The sequence below is a fragment of the Arachis hypogaea genome, chromosome 14 (genome assembly GCF_003086295.3).
Source record: "Arachis hypogaea cultivar Tifrunner chromosome 14, arahy.Tifrunner.gnm2.J5K5, whole genome shotgun sequence".
Classification (NCBI taxonomy): Eukaryota; Viridiplantae; Streptophyta; class Magnoliopsida; order Fabales; family Fabaceae; genus Arachis; species Arachis hypogaea.
Window position 1 is genome coordinate 118,780,070 of NC_092049.1, and position 19,641 is coordinate 118,799,710.

Sequence of the window (19,641 nt, forward strand, 5' to 3'; positions counted from 1 at the left end):
GCTAAATTGCTGCTGAATTGCTGCCGAAATTTGTTTAAATTTGTTTCACTATTAGTTTTTCATTTAAGTTAAATCTCCTCATCTTTCTATGGAATTCAATTACACTGAAATTGAGAATTGAGACTTGTGAGTGCTTTGATTAAGCATGACTGGTAAACAAATTATGCAAAACTGCTGTGTTAAGGAAAAGGGAGAAAAACTCCATCAATAGAGACAATACAGAACTGCTTTCATTTCAGCTAGAAGCTTAGAGTATTGTTGTTTACACAACTAATTATGATGTAATTTAACACATGCATTATGCTTTTATTTTCAATTTTTTTCGCTATGTCACCCTGATCATCATATCAGTCCTCTGGTTTTCAAACCACACCATGGTTCTCTAGGCTACTTTTTTCTCTTGTTCGTATGTATTTATTTACATATTTCTTTCTTCTTTTTGCATAATTAATGATCCTTATTTTGTGTTATTCAGTGCATGGCGAACCCTTCTTGAGAGTTATCAGAGTATGCTACAATATCGCACTAAATAGGTATTACTCATTTCTATGATATTGCAGTAACTAGGTATTACTCATTTCTGTGTTGTCTTTGATGCTTATAGTTAATTAGTTATTAATCTATAATACTTAAATTCCTTCTTTGCCTTGGTAGCAAGAGTCCTACAAACCAAGCAACATTAAAGACTATGCTGACATAGATGATCAGCATCATTTTGGATAAAACTTAATGGAAAATGTTATAATTAGTGTTATATTTTGTATATAATTTTTTGTTTCGGTTTTTCTTATTTACAGGAGTGCTGAAATGGTGACCACATGCTACCTTGAGGGTTGAAGCATATTTTGATTCATAGAGACACTTACCTATGTTAGAACTTTTAACTTTTTTGTTGAACTTATGCAAGACATATAACTTGTAGAACTAATCAATGTACTCACTAATGCTATTTTGTTTTAAAACCATTTTAGCTAAATGAGGCATGTTTGAATTATGTATGTTTTTGCATATTATATAAATGTAGACTTGCTTATTAAAATAGTTAATATATTAGTTAATTTAAAAAATAATTTAGTAAATTATGCATGCAATTTGTATTAAAAAAATTTGATACAAAATAATTAAGTTGCTTTTGTAACTAAAGGAAAAAAAAGGTTACAAAATCATGTTACATTTTGTAACAAAATTTTTTGATAGGAAAAAATAGATTGTCACAAAAAATATCTTGAAGATCAAAATTTGTTACCACTTTTGTAATGGCTTCTGGTTTTTTGTATAAAAAAAAATTGTTACAAAATATCATATTGAATTGTAATAGTTCCATTTTTCGTTACAAAAATTTTTTGTAACGGGACTTACTGCAACGGGCCATTTTTTTGTTACAAAAAACTTTTGTTTCAAAATTTTGACGTTTTGTAACAAATTTTTTTGTTACAAATACGGCTTTTTCTTGTAGTGTTAGAAACAATGCATTTGCGTAATATTGAGGATCAAACAATTTACTAACGTAAATTGCCCTATATATATATATATATATATATATATATATATATATATATATATATATATATATATATATATATTATGATATTTTATACAATTATTACATATTTGTATTTATTATGGAATTCCAAAATCTCTAATTAATTAGCTATTACATATTTGTAAATATTTATATATGATATTTTATACAATTATTCAATAAAATTATCCGTACTAAAATAATCAAATATCTTATAATAAAATATTTAAATTTATTATATCAAAATAATCAAATTTATTTATAACAATATAATCAAATTTTTTTTATAAATATCAAATATCAACTATATATTTCTATATTTATTAAATAAGTTATAGAACCAAATTTATTTGGCTTTCGCAGATCATCCAATAATAGATGATATTAAAGTATTTAATTTTAATGTACGAAAAAAAATTAAATAGTAGAAAAAGAATATAACAACTAAAAAAGGGGGCTTGGGTAAACTAAAAAAAAATATCTAAAAGTTTATATTTTTTATAAAAAATTACGAAAAATACAAATAATAAATAAGTCTTTGGATAATTTCAAAATAGTTACAAAAATAACCAAAATTATCATTGTTTAACAAGTGGAAAACAAATCTTATATTTAGTAAATATCTTGGTCATTTGATCCAAGTTTTTATAAAAATAGTTGGATATATAACTATATAATTTAAAAAGGTGCAGACAAAAAATTAAAGCAAAATTTGATTTTATATTTTTATTTTTAAACAAATTTTAGGTCATTTACAAAATAATAAAAGTTATTTTTCTAATATTATTTATAAAAATTTATATCAAAATTTAATCTCTAAAAATTTTTTGAGAATATATTTATTCTTTGAGTATTTAATTACATTTTAAAATATTTTAAGAACCTGTTTTTATTCATGTTTTTTGAAATTATTTTTTTATCAATTATATAAAAATTTTGGAATATCAATTTGATAGTTTATCGAAAGAGACTTATATCAATGTGAACTTCTTTAAGATTTTCTATAAGAAAAATGTATTTTAATTTTTTTTTTTTGGCATAATGAGCCAACTTATTTTCAATTATTATTTGATGAATTGTGGAACCTAGTTAATGTAGATGGGTACACTCCTATATATCTATCACACAACTTCTTTTCTTTTTATTTTTCTTTTTCTTTTTTTTGTGGCTAACTTTTTTTTCCATATAGTACCAAGTTGTTTTCCCTTTTGCCTTTCTTGGAAGGACAATTCCTTAACCAAAACCGTATTGCTTGCTCAGTGCAATGAGCCAAATGAGCATTCTGAAAAATACCCCATGTTCCATTGTTCCACTTACAATAACTAAAAGTCTATTGTTTTTATTATACTACTTTTCAACATCTAAGAATGTATAACAAATTTTTATTTCTATGTTAATGTTAGTTTCTGCACTCATGTTAATGTTACTCCAGCACACTATTTCATTGCATGCTGTAATTGTTTGTTTTCCTATGATGTTACATGATAGGATGAAATCAGATGTATGCTGAGAAAGAACCTGAGTTTAAGGTCCTAAAAGAGACAAGGATTTTCTCAAGGGGAATCTCACATAAGTGGTAGTGTGTGTGTGGATCCTTTTAATCTCTTTAATAAATGAAACACAAAAAACATTACTTTGGGTTTGGTAGGTAAATGTCATGAAATTGAAATCAGAAGCTTCATTCACTAACTGGCAACTTTCCAAATTAGTGAATATATAATGATGCAAAAGTATTAGATTCTCTTATCTTTATTTTATTTATTTAGTTTATTTGATTCTTATGTATCAGCATCTAGATAAAAACGATTAATTTTCATATTTATTATTTAAAATTTTAATTTAAATCGTGACTTTTTTTTTGTGTCTTTTAAATCGTGACTTTAACAAGGCATGGTCATGTACAAAATAAATTTTCCTGGAAAGATTCTAATTCTATGCAAATCAAGGTTTCAGGGTTGTAAAGTTATGATGAATTGATGATTATGATGAAAAGACTCTAGCAGTGTTTTTCTTCCTTCTTTTCTTTTTGAAATGTAATAACCTATACATATTTCGAACTTTTTCTTTTTTATATTGTATTATTAGGTGTAAAATTTTTTATGACCAACCAATCTATGTGTTAAATATTGTTATGGCTATTTATAAAATGTCACTGATATTTTGTATTTTTATAATTAAAATAATATTTTTTAACAAAACGTTAATGATATTTTATGTTTTAATAATTAAAATAATATTTTTTATTACAAAACGTTTATTACCACCATAATTGTGTAAAATATTAAAATGATTAAATATTTTTGTATTTTACATTAAAATTATTCATATATAAAAATTTTATCCACAAATTTCACATATTAAAGTTTAGGCTAAACTGTTTATATATCAATAATTTTTGTGTGAAATATGAGAATATTTGGTCATTTTAATATTTTATACTACATAATAACAACATAATTCAATAATAACGTATCGTATTATAAATTTTTTTTTAATTTTTTAAAAAGTAAAATATCAATGACATATTATAAATATATTTTTTTAATTATATAAGGATAAAATGTCAATAACATTTTATACAAAACATCACTGCAGAATTATAAAATCCACAACAACCTATAACACACATTTTAGGTTATTTTTATGGAATTTACCTCTAGTGTTCTAATCTAAAAACAATTCTAAAGTTTACCCAGTAACTTTTTCTTCTTCACCACCTTATATTACTATATTAGCCCCACTTTTATTGTATCATTTATTCCAAATTGCCAATGTCTCTCTCTCTCTATCTCTCTCTCCAAAAAAGGCAGCCCCTACTAGAGTACTAGTGTACCACCAATTCCAAAATCATCGCTTGGTTTTTTTCTTCCCTACTCTGAATTTATAAGACAAAAGCAAAGTGCTGCCAAAATAATGAAGAAAGAAAGTGTCATTCCTCAAATTAACATGACATAGATACATAGTAGGAGCAAAACACAAAAACAAAGGGAAAGAGAGAGTGGGGGAATAATGGGAAATTACAGGTTCAAATTATCAGACATGATCCCAAATGCTTGGTTCTACAAGCTTAGAGACATGAACAAATCATCATCATCAAGAAAGCAAAAGTCACCAACTCCTCCTCTTCCTCATCCTCCATCCAACAAGAAAACCCAACCTTCTTCATCAAAACCAAAGCAGCAATTCAACAACACCACCACTCCAAGAAAGTCCTATTACTTTACAAGACAACACACCACTTCCCCTCAACAACAACCAAGAAAATCATCATCAAAACAGAGACCAACAATAAAGACTAGTAGAAGAACAACTACTCCAAGACTTTCTTCTTCTTCTTCTTCTTCTAAGTTTCTTGTTATCAATGTGACGCCTACCATTAACACTACTACCTCCGATGGTGAATCAGAGTTCCAAGCAGAGCCAGAATTCAGAACAGACCGTGTTCTTCACACCGACTCTAATTCTAATTCCTCCTCGCTTGATGACATCATCATTGACGTCGACAACAACTCCATTTCCACAACAAAATCTGACATTAACAACAAACATCTTCCTCTTCCTCCAATTCTCACCAAACCAAAGAACCAACAAGAATCTAGAAACAAGAACAAGAACGCCACCACCCCGTGTTCTAGAAGATTCTCCGTTAGCTCAGCCGCAGGGGCCAGGAGGCTTAGGATCAATTCTCCCAGAGTTTCCGGAGCAAGTTTCCGGAAACTCCATCATCAGGCGGACGCATCACACGGCCAAAGAAGCACTACTTCTTCGGCCGTTATTGACGCGTCCGCCGGACAAGGGAGGAGCGTTTCGGGAAGCTTTGCGATAGTAAAGTCATCGTTGAATCCGCAGAGAGACTTCAGAGAATCAATGGTGGAGATGATTGTGCAGAACAACATAAGGAGTTCGAAGGATTTGGAGGATCTTCTTGCTTGTTACCTAACTCTGAATTCAGATGAGTATCATGGCTTAATCATCAACGTCTTCAAGCAAATTTGGTTTGATTTAACTGATAATAACAATATCAATTACATGTATCAACGACAAGAATAACAATATTTTATATTTTTTAGATTAATTCCAAAATCAAAATTTTCTCATGTGTTTAATTTCTTTTCTTTCATGATACAATTTTATTGAGGTCTAGATATCTCAAGTGCATATATATATATATATATATATATATATATAAGCCAACGGAAATGTTTGGTAACCAAGGAAAATTAGCTAAAAACAACCAAAATTTATCTTATTTAAAATTTATTAATTATCGCAACAAATAATAAATATTAAATATGATAAGTTATGATTGTTTTTAATTGATTTTCTTTAGTTACCAAACATTTTCGTATATCATATTGGTTAATTGAGTTAATTAAATGGGCATTAATTTAGTCCTAGCTCATTATTTGAGCGGATAGATATACTTGCATTTATCATACAGCACGGTTAAAGTTATTGGAACATCGGTTAAAGTTATTGGAACATTAAGATTGCGCTTAGTTTATATTTTTATTTTTTGTTTTTATTTTTTTCATAAAATCTAAAAAAATAAAAATAATAAAAAAATGAAAAGGCAAACTAAATATATCCTAATATTTTTAGTATATTTTGATGGTGGTGAGTATGAAAACGGCTAAAGAGGAGTAAAATGAGAAGAAAGCAAAGCTCTGGTGATACCGTTACTAAACAAAAATGAAAGGGAGTTTTGGTCAATTATATTAAATGAATATGATTACGTGAGGATTAAATTAGATTTAATATCGTCTTGAAAAAGAATAAAAAATTAATTTAATTAGTTAGAGTATCTTTAATAAAGAATTTTTAGAATATTATTAATTTTGATACTAGTATCACCTTACAGATATAATATTATTACTTTAATAAAGAATTAATAAAATTTTATCACTTATATAGTTATGTTGATAAAATAATTTAAAATAATATAAAATTCTAGTTGAACTAATACTAATTAAGTACTAAACGAATAAATTTCACTTTTAATTTTAAATTACTATTTATAATATATAGTCCTATAAATATTTTTATAAAATCCCAAATGAAATGAAATTAGAACTAGTATTAGAAATGTTCTTAATATTAATTATTTTTTATCTTTTAGAGGAATTAAGATTTATATTTTATTATTTAGAATTAATATAATTTAGGATTAAGAATATATGATTTAGGATTATAATTTAAAATAAATAAAATGATTTTAAAAAATTAGCTTATGTTTCTTGAAAAAGTTGGTTTCTCATCATTATTCTATTTTTTTTTCTTTTGTGATTAGTTTAAGAGAGATAAAATTTTTTATGATAAATTTTGATATTTTATTCTTATTGTATCTACATATTATTCTAGCGTTATACAAAATTTCTCTTCCTTAGAATGGTCATCTCCTCATTCATGACTAGTTTACATTCAAATGAAAAAAAGAAAGAAGATAAAAGAAAGGAAAAAAAATTGAATGAAGAAAAAGGAAGAGTTAGTGCAATTTCACCAGGTTCAAAAGTTTTGTCAAGGAATTATTGCATATAATAATAATAATAATAATAATAATAATAATAATAATAATAATAATAATAATAATAATAATAATAATAATAATAATAATAATAATAATAATTAGTAACCATGATAATTATCCGTCATATTGATATTTTTCTCAGAAATAAAAAATTATTTAGTTAATATATATGTTTCTCTTTGACCACAATTAATTATTGGACATTGTTTTTGTTGGTGTCATCTTCCATAAGAAAAGAGAGTATAGGAGAGCACAAAAAAGCAATCCGGGAAGAACAAGACACAACGGCACAAAATCGTATAATAGTTAATGTTTTAGGGGACAGAATCAGTAGCTGCAATAACTTACAACTTCTTCCATTATTAACTATGAAATTTCATTTTCTTCATAATTTTAGAAACAAATTTGAACAATGTTTGTATGTATTAGAAAATTTACCAGAATGTTTATTAAATGAAAGGGTGGAGACCATTTTTTTTTTTTTTTGGGTATGGAGAGGGTTAGTGGTCATGAAATGAAAGTAAAGAGTACAACTAAATAAATTTTTTCTTGATCATTTTTTATTTTATTGTAACAAATAAATTTAAGCAAATCCATCTACTAATATAAATAAATAAACAAATGAATTTAAGTAAAAAATTCGGTTTTTTTAGTAAATTAGTACATCGACTCTATGTTACTAGTGAATTAATAAGCGTTAGAGTCCATGTTGATCTACCATTTTTTTTTCCGTTCAATAATTTTTATAATTATAATAATAAGTCCATTTTTATAATAATAAGAAACGTAAAATTAGTTAAGACAGTAAATATTTTATTTTTTTAATCAAATAAAAAATATTTTATGATAATAGATCATGATATAGTAAATATTACACCAACACCCTTTATTTTTTGAAATAAAACATTAAATATTACGTAAATATAAGACCTAACTCTGCTATAAAAATGAATATAACTTGAACAAATAGAAAACATCAAAACAATTTAATCAAACCTTAAGAGTGAAAGTCAGTGAGTTTGGTATAACAATTTTCAACAAGTATAAGCTAGAACAATAATATTTAGTAAAATTGTTTCCAAATTTTAATATATATATATATATATATATATATATATATATATATATATATATGCAGTAATTATGATGCATTTTTTTATTTTTATTAATATGTAAAGTTATATTATATTTTTAAGTTTTTAAAATATCCATAAATTTGAAAAAATGCAAATATATAATTTTTTTATTTACGAAAGACATATTATTAGCATGTTTATGAAAAATACAACCATTTTCAATAAATAATTCCAATGCAATCTCGGATAAAAAATTTGGATGTGAAATTTTTTTTAGTGTTATTCTCTAATATAAAGATGTGTGGTGTTGAATGTTGGGGTGGTGGATTTTCTTCTAGTAGTAGGTAAGGACCTTTTTTATTTTATTTTATTTTTTATTTGATAGTGTCGACCCTCTATCCGTTCGGAACAGGTAATTATTCACTTTGATATGATGAGTTTTTAACGGAAAAAAATCTTAAACGACAGAGTAGGATCAGGTTTAGGTAATATTTACCTTTATCCGTCTCGGTATATAAATAATTTTAAATATAATATATGTAATATATATAAAATAATTAATAATATTATATCATATTTAAATTTTTATTTTAATTTATGTTATATATGTGATAATTATATAAATTTTAAATTTTAATTTTATTTATAAAATTTTAATAATTATAAAGACGGATAAAAGCGAAAAGCGAATATCCGTGAGAACCCATTAGAGTTCAACTTTTTATCACTGTAAATAAGAGCGAAACAAATTTTATTTCAAGTTATTATAGGGCAGGAAAACAGGATGAAATAGGACAAAAATCTTCCCTCATCTGCTATCCCTATTCACATACACAACACCAACAATAAACCAATATGATAAATAATTTGTGTGTAACCTCAGCTCCTCTTTTCTCTTTCCTTTTTTTTTTCGTTTTAATTTTTAGTCGCTCAAAAAGAAGTTGGCTTTTTAAGTACACTAGTACAAGTTGTTGATTTCATGAAGGGCAGATAGAGTAAAATTGAAAGGATTTATTATTTGTTTATTTATCTCTTCTCTTCTGTGGTGTTGCTAGTCCCTACAGCCAGAGAAACATGCAGCTTTTTAAGATCTCGCATGCCGGTTTTCCAACTCAACAACACATACAGCATGCACACATCAAAAAGCACATAAACCGTTTCAATAAATGACCGTACACTTTTTAGTTAATAAATAAAACAATTTATTTATTTGTTTTTTGTCTGTTTCATTATTGAGATGGAATTCAAATCTCAAATGGGTAGAAACTAGAAAGTAGAAACAAAGTGTGCCACATGCGTTAAACCCTATGAACTACTGTGGATGAGAAACCAAAAAGCTCTCTAATAAAGGCAAACCTACTTCGTTTATTACAAAAGTAGTTATCAGATATGTTAGATAAGTTTAGTAGGCTCATTTGCATAGGATCATATTGTGTGTAATAGCCGAATGTGAATCTCTTGGATGAACAGCTACAACTCTAGATCTATTTTTGTTTTTGATTTGGGTATTGCATCTTTATGTATTTGTTTATAAATGTATGTATTATTTTATTATGTATTTATTTATAAATATATATTATTTTATATAGATAATGAATTTGAATTTGTGTATTATTATTATTATTATTATTATTATTATTTTGCTCATGGTTAAATGTTTATGTAAATTTCTTCTCTTGAACTATCTGTTAATAATTATTACCTTGTTTATATGTGGAGTTAAAGCTGTAATCCTAGGCGCCAATTGATAATGTTGTATCTTTTCAAGACAAAGGAAAGGTTATAGCTTTGACATACCGACCAAAAGGTTATCAAAGGATCAAATTATTTAATTTAAAAACGGTTATTCTATTCCTCTTTGTTTTTTTGTGGGACGAGGGTTTTTTTTTGGTCTGGAGAAGGGGGTGTTTAGCTGCTAATCTGGGCTCAATAATTTGGATATAGAAAACATTGTGGTGTAATAACTGAAAATGGAGTTATTATGTGTATTATACACAGGTCGACGTGTCAGATGAAAGCACAACACGCAGGAAACGTGTTACTTGAAGCACGTGGGGGCGTGGAAGCCACATAGCATTATATGGTTGAACCAACAAGGCAGCACGCAACGAGCGTGCTTAATCAGCACGCCCACGTGACGAAAGCTGATTGATCATCAGGAGAAGTACGTAGGGGGCGTGCTGAATCAGCATGTGGGGGCGTATTGACGTGGTGAAGGCTAATTGGTCCACGTTCTGGAATATATTCATAATAACAAAAATTATAAAAAATTATTAAAAAATTTACATATTATTATTATTAATGTTTATTTTATAAAAACTACTGTTATATTCTTAAAATATTTATAAAATACACAAAATAATATTCTGATTACAAAATATATATACATAAAAAAATATAAATACATAAAAAACAAACTTTAAATACAGAAAAAAAAATTAAAATTTGTCAACTTACATAAATAGGATGATCCAAATAGTTGATAATATGTTCTTCAGGCGCCGTATAATTATGTACTATTTTTCTTTAATCCCTTAAACTAATAATTTTTTTGCCATATTTTTACTCACTACTTCTCACTACATTGTCCTCACTACAACCTATACACTAACACACTTCTTTCCTTCTCTTTTATTTCTTTGCTTCAGCATCTGTGTTATGTTAACAATGGAAAGAGAGAAGAAGAGTGCATATATATACATGAAGAAGAGAAGCTCGCGCTGGTTCCTGGAGTGGGGGCTGTCCCCTGCATGCAGGCAAGGCTGCAACACGCCCCCCGCGTGGTGCTGCAGCAGGCATTGAAACTCTGCGAACTTCTGCTGCGCTTCACGGGTCTCCAGGTACCACGCCTCCGGCGTGGTGAGTTAGCACGCCACTGGCGTGTTGGAGGAGTGCCGCCACGTCGCTTACCTGCTTAGGTACCACGCTCCCGGCGTGTTGACTGTGAGCTCTACACTTCAGCAATATCCCTCCTTAGTCAATATCCAGCCAATACGCCATCCCTGCATCCATAAGAAAAATAATTTTTGGTTAATCTGCTAATATATATTTTAATTAGTGCTGTAAAAAAAATTGGAACTTTTCTAGCCCTGATATTTGATTGATATAAAAATGTTACATGAACATAAAAAGTTAGCTATTAATTATAATTATACAGAGATACATGATATTTTTGAAAAGTTTGATTATATTTATGTAAGAAGTTAACTATTTTAGTATTACAAATTTAGTTATTTTACTATATTATATTTATTTATTTTATAGAAAATAGTACAGATATATTAATTAATGCTTTTATAGTTTCATATATGAACTTTATCACATGATGATTAGTTAGGAAGTGATTCGTAATGGCCAAAAAATCAAGTAATAAGGGGCAGGTTTTGTTTTGTATGTTTGAACTGTACTTTCACTTTCGTATTGTGTCTAGGGCTGGCAATTCATATCCTACCCGTGGATATTCAATCTGGTCCAATCCATTCGAATAGGGTAGGATACCCTACCCGCTGCGGGTAGGGTAAGGTACGGGTTTAGGATGTATGTATCCTACCCTATCCTACCCGCACCACATATATAGCACATATTTTATAAAAATTTCTCTATATAGTGAAGGAAGTAAGAGTTGAACCCACAACTTCTCTTATGTAATGACTTATAATAAGTGAACAACTACTAAACTAATTAGTTAATTTAATAATTTAGAGCATTAATTTTTTATTTTTTGTTATTAATACGTATAAAATTTAAAATAATTGAATTTTATATTTACTTTGAAAAAATTTGATATTTCTGCAGGTAGGGTAGGGTAGGGTAGGGTTTAGAATTTTAGGGTGCGGGTAGGGTTAGGGTCGAGAGATTCTCAACCCGCAGGTAGGGTAGGGTAGAGTTTTAATAAAATTTTCAACCCGCGGGTAGGGTTAGGGTAGAGTCCAAACCCTACCCTACCCTACCCATTACCAACCCTAATTGTGTCCATAGGTTTTTTACTTTGTTTGGAATTTTGGATACTCATTTTTAATTAAAATAAAAATCATTTGACATAATATTTATCTCGGTAGAGTTTATTTTCCGTCTTTAAGATTTTTAAAAAGTTTTAAAAATACTATTAGTGTTAAATTGATGCAATTTCATTATGTTATCTATACACAAATAATAAATCATCATTTATATAATATACTTTTTTTATTAGCATCTCATAAAAACTTATTATAATATATTATAGATAAATTTAATTATAGTTAATATTTGGTAGTTATTCAATTATAATAGGTTTGATATTAGATATCTATGATGTAAATTGTTGTATAACCCACTTGCAAATGTCTAAAGTAAAGTACAGAACTTTATACTGCCAATTAAATGTTTAATTTTGGGTATACCTAACCTAAAAGATGTTCAATTATGGGTGTAAGAGGTGTGTTAGAGTCTCAAAACACTTAATTGAAGGTTGAGGTGGTTAGGCTTCTTGATCTCCAATCTCTTCTTCTCAACGTCAATGGTGGAAAAATGAAATAAAGTGTGACTGAAACTGGGTTTATATATTGAGTCTTGGGTGCGGTTTAGATTCGGTCTAATTAGTTAGTTTATTGGTCTAATGTTAAAATTAGTATTTTAATTATTTTTATTTTTTTAAATTATAAAATTTAATTTTCTAATTTTCTGATTTATAATTAATTTATTACTTAATTATTTATTAATTACCCAGAATTTACATCCTACCTACCTAATTAGGAATTTTACCCTCAAAATTCAGTTACTATAAGAAAATAAGGGGAGGGTAGCGCTTCCTATCTCAACTCCCAATCCTCAATATTCCGTCACTCTTGAAACAATGTCAGATCCTAAAACTTCTTTTTCATGTCATTCCAACTCTAAAACCATCAAAATCATCGCGCTTCTGCAACGCCACTTTGATTATAGTCCACTAAAAATCTAGTCATTTAGCCGCTCCTACCAGAACCTCTTTGAATCTCTTTATCTCACTAACTAATCGTCATCGACCTTTACTTCAGCTGCACGAGTCCTAATTCCTTGGTTGTCTCCACCACCAGGCCCATTACCACTCCATCAGTGTTCCCAGTTGGCTTGTGCCATCCTTTCAACATTAGCTCACATAACGGTAGCCATCTTCTCCAAACTGGCCATAAGAATCAACCGGATAACTTTGCTCACGTCCACGAGACGCCCTTTGGGTCTTGTCCACACCAAATACTTGATATTAAGGTGATCAGTCTTAATATCTCGAGTCTAGTACTTCGAACCCCCCCCCCAAAGGCATGTCCATGAAAACTTATGCTATATATGTCAAGCAGACATCCTAAATAGCATGTACACATGACTCAGAGTATGCTCAGAAACATAGTCAGTCCATTCCCAGACTCTACGAGAACGAACTGTAATATAACACTCTACCACACAGAACTTTACGCCTAGGACGTAAATCAAAGGTGGCGAGGCGCTACCACCTCTTAAAGTGAAAAACATATATATATAACAAGGATAATATATTTAGGTATATAACAAGGATAATATATTTAGGAGCTTTGAAAAAAAGAGGTACGATCAAGACAAAACCGAAAATTCATCGCTCACGAAAAACGTTAAGATAGAAGGCTTATATAGAAAACTAAAAGACATATATATATATATATATATATATATATATATATATATATATAGAGAGAGAGAGAGAGAGAGAGAGAGAGAGAGAGAGAGAGAGAGAGAGAGAGAGAGAGAGAGAAAGAGAGTTCCAACGAATAAATATAATCAATGCTCTAGACCCAATCTGCGAAGCCAAGGCCGGCTAGAATATACATATACATATATACAACCCCAAAATATTTTTCAAAAGACAAAATACAAGTCCTGTTTCTCCGGTCTCAAAACCTCTAAGAGGGACAAAATGTAAGTTATGTACAAGATGGAGAATACTATTTATATACATACAAAACTCTAAATACAAAATATCCCAAAGGTAGATCTTCGCATCCCAGGAGTCTCCAGCAAGCTCAACGTGGTGTTACATGTTCTGCATATGAAAACAACAATATATGTATGGAATGAGAACCGGAAGTTCTCAGTATGGTAAAAGTGTTCGCATAGTTAATCTATAATGTCTCGAAAACTCCAGAGGCATTCCTAAAACTCCAACACTTAGAATCAAACTTAAAATCAATACTAAACCATAAAGTCCGGTAATATACCCAAAGGATTCCCATTTCTAAACTAAATCTCCACCTCTTGTCTCCTTCAAACCTCCTAATCACCATATAGAAAAGCCCTCATCACACCTCTGCTATATGAGGGACCTCTTAGGTACAAACACAAACAAAACAGACAAGAAAAACACAGATAAAATAGCAGCTACAGCAAATAGATCAGATAGCAGTTAATCACAGATAAGCAATTAGGCAAACCAAAACAAAGGCAAACTCAAACAAAGCATTCGAATGCATATGACGCATGCCTGTCCTATTGACTATGAGCTCACGTGTCGGTTATACTACTAGAACCTGACACATCCGGTAGCTAACCTGGATATTGTCTCTCGACTAAACATCTCTAGGAGGCATAAGATTGGGGAATTAGTGCCCCACCACCTTCTCCTAGAGGCAGAAACTAGGGGGAATATATCGGGAGATTAATGCCCTACCACCTTCCCCTAGTGAAGCCGTACCATACCGGTCGAGGGAATTAGCGCCCCACCGCCTTCCCCACATCCAACTCATCAATATCATTGTTGCCATTAATCATGTCTCATTCATTCTCAAATTCACTATTGTTATCATCATCATTATCAATCACTTCTCATATCTCCTTCCTTACCAATTCTAACTTCATTTACACCCTTTAAGTCAAGTACTTCCCTTCACAACCTTCCTCCATAGGTTCACTCGGCTTCCTATGCTTAGAAACTAGGTATCAAACTTTAAAAAATAGTTATAGAGGTTTGGAAGGCTAAAGGATTAGTTAAATATTTAAAAATATCATTTTTTTACCAAAACAGGAGATTTTACGGAAGTTTACAAACTTGCCAAGAAGTCAAATAGTTAAAAACAGAAGTTTGTGTGAAAAATAGGACATCATGTGTACGCATCATACTGTGCATACACACACACCAGAAATGATTTTCCGTTTGTGCGTACGCGTCATACTCTGCCTACACACATCTTGTAAAACTCGCAGGGTGTGCGTACGCATAGCCCCGTGTATACGACGCACGAGTGTCAACGCCTGTCCATTGCATGCGTGCACACGATAGGGTGCGTGGGCACCCAAAGCAGAATTTCTGGTTTTTCTACAATTTTGCCAAATTCAATTTTCTGTACCTAACTTTCGACGTCCATAACTTCCTCTATAAAACTCTGATTTTCTCAATCTTTAATCCGTTTTTAAAGCTCTTATAATTATCTTCAATTTGAAATAAAGTTCACTCAAATCCAAAATCTGAGGCTCAAGTTATGGTTCGTTGAATTTGGTCAAAAATCTATTTTTACCAAAAAGTTCAAAACCACCATTTTTCCAAATCTTCAATTTCAAACCAATGATTCACAATCCCAAAACAGCCCCAAAACTCTATTCAACACCTTTCATTCATTTCACAACATACCACCACCCAATTTATTCAATTATTCAACAATTTCATATATGTACCTCAATAATTCCTCAACCAAAATCAACAACAATCATCCAACTTACTGATAATTATCTCATTTCGGCCTCCGGCCTAATTTCATACTAATTGTCATCATACCTCATAATTCCACCGAATTCATATACACATATCAAATCTCAAATCAATTGCACACATATAAACATTTATTCACTAATCACATCAACAACCAAATTCAATCCAAGCTTATCCTATGGTCAATTAGCCTAAGTTTTCACCAGTGGCGGAGCTTGAACCAAAATTTGGGGGGGGGACGGAAATTTAACATAAAAATTTAATAATAATATTTATATCAAAATAAAATTTATAAATATAATTATTCTTTAAGTTTGTATAATTCTACAGATAAAAAATATAAAATAGTTTATAATGGTACTCTTCGAGTTTTTAATGACTTAAAATCTTCAATAATTGAGTCAGAACTAAACTTTTCAGCAATTTCTTTTTCAATGTAAATAACCAAACTATCCGCAAGAAAGTCGTCCTCCATCTTGTTTCTTAACCTTGTCTTTATTATTTTCATTGCTGAAAATGATCGCTCTGTAGTAGCTGTAGAAACTGGAAGAGTTAATATCAGACGAATCAATCTATCAATCAAGTAATACACTTTTGACTTTTTTGTTTCTGCTAAACATCTACACAGTTCATGAATAGTTGACAAATTCTTCATTTCTGGATGCTGACGAACATCAAGAATAAAATGCTGAAGCTGAAAAGGCAAATTAATCTTCTCTTGTTCAGTAAAGTCTTCGGGATAGTAGCTATCAACAAGAGTAGAAATCTTAGCAATGTCAAAATTTTTGTAAGCATCCTTAGGCTTGAGGGTAGAGCTCAGACTTAGTAGATCCATTGCTTGATCATTAAATCTGCTATTTAACTCTTGTAATTGCTTATCAATTGTGACTAAAAATATCTCCACTCTAAAATAATGCTCAACTGTAATATGATCTTTTTGGTGACGCGAGCGTCCTTGCCTTGCAACATAAGAAGCAGTTAAATCAGGAATTAGAATATCATGTTGCTCACAAAATGATTTCACATTTTTTAATAATTCCTCCCATCTGTCATCTCTCATGCTTTGGATAAGTGTTTTTGTAGAATGAACTAGTTGCACAGCATTAACTATGTCTTGAGACTGCTTTTGTAAAGCTTGACAAAGAATATCAGTTATTCCCATCATATCTTTCATCAAATGCAAGATCAATACAAACTCAAATGAGGTCAGGGTATTGTAAGCACTATCTGCAACACCACGCTGAGAATAAGTTGATCCATCAACAATAATCTTTTGTAAAACAGTCAACGTTGCACCATAAATATTTATCAAACTGCAAACAGAAGAGAAATGAGAACTCCATCAAGTATCACCTGCTCGTTTCAAAGTACCAATTTGATTTGCCCCTTTACCAGTTTCAAGTTCATCAATCTCTAATAAATGGACAATTTCATCTGTCTTAGCAGCATGTAACTCATCATGTCACTTACTAGAAGAACAAATGATGTTGACGATGAAAGTCAATTTTGAAAAAAACTGATGCACAGGAATAACTTCTCTTGATGCAGTAACTAATGCAAGTTGTAATCGGTGAGCAAAACAGTGGATATAGTAAGCATAAGGACAATCTTTTAAGAATAATGCTTGTAACCCATTCCATTCTCCTCTCATGTTGCTGGCGCCATCATATCCTTGACCACGAATATTAGAGACATCAAGACCATGTCGAGAAAGAATGCCGCACAATTCTTGTTTTAGAGTTAATGATGTAGTATCTTTGACATGTACAAGATCAAGAAAACGCTCTTGAATAAAACCATGTATATCAACAAATCTCAAAACAAGTGCCATTTGTTCTCTTTTGGATTCATCACGAGCTTCATCTACTACAATGCAAAACTTGGAATCTCCAATTTCTTCACAAATATGCTTTCTCATCTTGTTTGAGAGTATATGCAAGATTTCTTTTTGAATTTGATGTGAAGTATATTTAGCATTATATGGAGCCTTTTCTAACACAGTTCTTGCAACTTCATCATTGTAAGATGCTATGAGTTTTATCATTTCAAGAAAATTACCTCAATTTTTTGATTCTGGAGTCTCATCATGGCCTCTGAAAGCACAAGCTTGAAATGTAAGCCAACGAGTTGCATCAATGGAGGATTTTAGACGCAATCGATTCTTTTGAATTTCCTCAGAAGTATGATCCTCAATTACATTTTGGATGTGACTTGCCTGATTCAATAAATCTAGACATGCTCCAACTGCATTATTGTGTGGTGAGCAAGGATCTCCAATATGTTTAAGAAAAGCACAATTCTTTCCATCATTAACTTTTTTCCAATTTCTAAACCCTTTACTAATAAAAATATCTGACCCATTACGTCCACTGGGTTTTTTGCTAACCAAATAACAAAATAAACAATATGCAGCATCTTCAGAAGGTGAATACTCTAACCATGAAGGAAAAATACCAAACCAAGCATATTGAAATCGTCTTGGATGCTTCGTACCAGATAGAGGATAATTGTCAAGATGCTTTTGATATGGACCCCATTTAAGATAAGCTCGTCTAACCTCATCTCTCTGGTTTGGGTGATATTGCCAAATTTGAAGCCGTTTTCCAGGGTCTCGTTCCAAAGAATTAAGATCAAACTCATCAGATGCAACTCTTTGAACTTTTGAAGGTTGTATCTCACTTTCTTCGTGATTCATTATAGTAGAAGAACTATCTATAGGTGTTGATATTGTAGAAGTTATATGTTCCCCTTCTTGAATATTAGCCTTCCTCTTAAAAAATGCATCAATTCTTTGATTTTTCATCATTATTTTGTATCAAAATTTGAATATATATTCTGTAAAATATGTAAAAAAAAGTTAGAAGGATAAATATTAAAATTTATAATATTTATTGAATTTTTTTTATGAATTTATCAAAATACAATAATATCAATACTTATTAAATATTATAATATTTTTATCATATAAAAAATTAAATTAAATAAATAGTAAAATATAAAATAATATTAAATTAAATAAATAAAAAATACCTAATTTTTTATATTTGAACTCAAAGATAAAAGGAGTGTTGTTTGTTGAATAGAGAAGCAAAACAAAGCCAATAGCTAGCGTGTTTCACTGTTTTGAGAAGCAAAGGCAGTAGCAGTAGCGTTTTTGAGAAGCAAAGGCAGTAGCAGTAGCGTGTTTTGAGAAGCAAAGGTTATCTTTTGTGTTTTTATAGTTATCTTTTTTTATTTGATTTGATTATTAGATATCTTTTATTTTATTAGATGATCTTTTTTTATTTGATTTGATTATTAGATGATTTTTGTTATTCTTATTTTTTTTGTTAGATAATTTTTTTGATTTGATTTGATTTTATCTTTTAATTTTAATGTGTTGTGAAGTTAACAAAGGCCCACTTACTAAAAATTATTATACAATAAATGTATGAGATGGGAATTGAACTTGGATACTTCAAGTTATAGTAAAGCATTTAAACCAATTGAACTATTTTTCATTTTTGATGAAGTACTACTAATTTTTTTATAAAAAGTTTGGGGGGCCATGGCCCCCCCTTGTCTGAGTGAAGCTCCGCCACTGCAAGCCACAATACATCATAAAATATCTTTTCTGCAAGCCTCAACATCTCCAGACCAACTCAAGCTTCAATTTACCATAACTTTGTTTCAATTCATCAATATGACTCCAATCAACACAAAATTCAATCTAATTCCACATAATATATCAAAATCAATACTAGGATTTTCAATTATCCATAAACTATAAGGGTTAGAATTTTCTTACCTTACCTAACGATGATTGGGGCTAAATCCAATAATTATCCAA

General features: G+C 29.8%; 2 protein-coding genes across 2 annotated transcripts; one reads left to right on the plus strand and one right to left on the minus strand.

Annotated features, from left to right (window-relative positions):
• The first annotated feature begins 4,285 nt into the window (after positions 1 to 4,285).
• LOC112743827 (transcription repressor OFP1) lies at positions 4,286 to 5,619 on the plus strand. The gene has a single exon (XM_025793184.3). It carries the CDS (start codon positions 4,532 to 4,534, stop codon positions 5,570 to 5,572), a length of 1,041 nt encoding a protein of 346 aa, XP_025648969.1. The 5' UTR covers positions 4,286 to 4,531; the 3' UTR covers positions 5,573 to 5,619.
• Positions 5,620 to 16,161: 10,542 nt separating this feature from the next.
• LOC112740554 (uncharacterized) lies at positions 16,162 to 17,856 on the minus strand. The gene is made up of 2 exons (XM_029292503.1): positions 17,330 to 17,856; positions 16,162 to 17,125 (listed from the first exon to the last, which is right to left on the minus strand). The coding sequence occupies exons 1-2, from the start codon at positions 17,854 to 17,856 to the stop codon at positions 16,162 to 16,164; spliced, it is 1,491 nt and encodes a 496-aa protein (XP_029148336.1).
• Between the last annotated feature and the right edge of the window lie 1,785 nt (positions 17,857 to 19,641).

What these genes read in the sequence shown, in the direction of transcription:
- LOC112740554 (XM_029292503.1), bottom strand. Translation starts at nt 17,856, where the DNA reads ATGATAAAACTCATAGCATCTTACAATGATGAAGTTGCAAGAACTGTG. An exon ending in GAAGTTATTCCTGTGCATCA is followed by an intron (nt 17,126 to 17,329) that starts GTTTTTTTCAAA and finishes TTCTGTTTGCAG; the next exon opens with TTTGATAAATATTTATGGTG.
- LOC112743827 (XM_025793184.3), top strand. Translation starts at nt 4,532, where the DNA reads ATGGGAAATTACAGGTTCAAATTATCAGACATGATCCCAAATGCTTGG.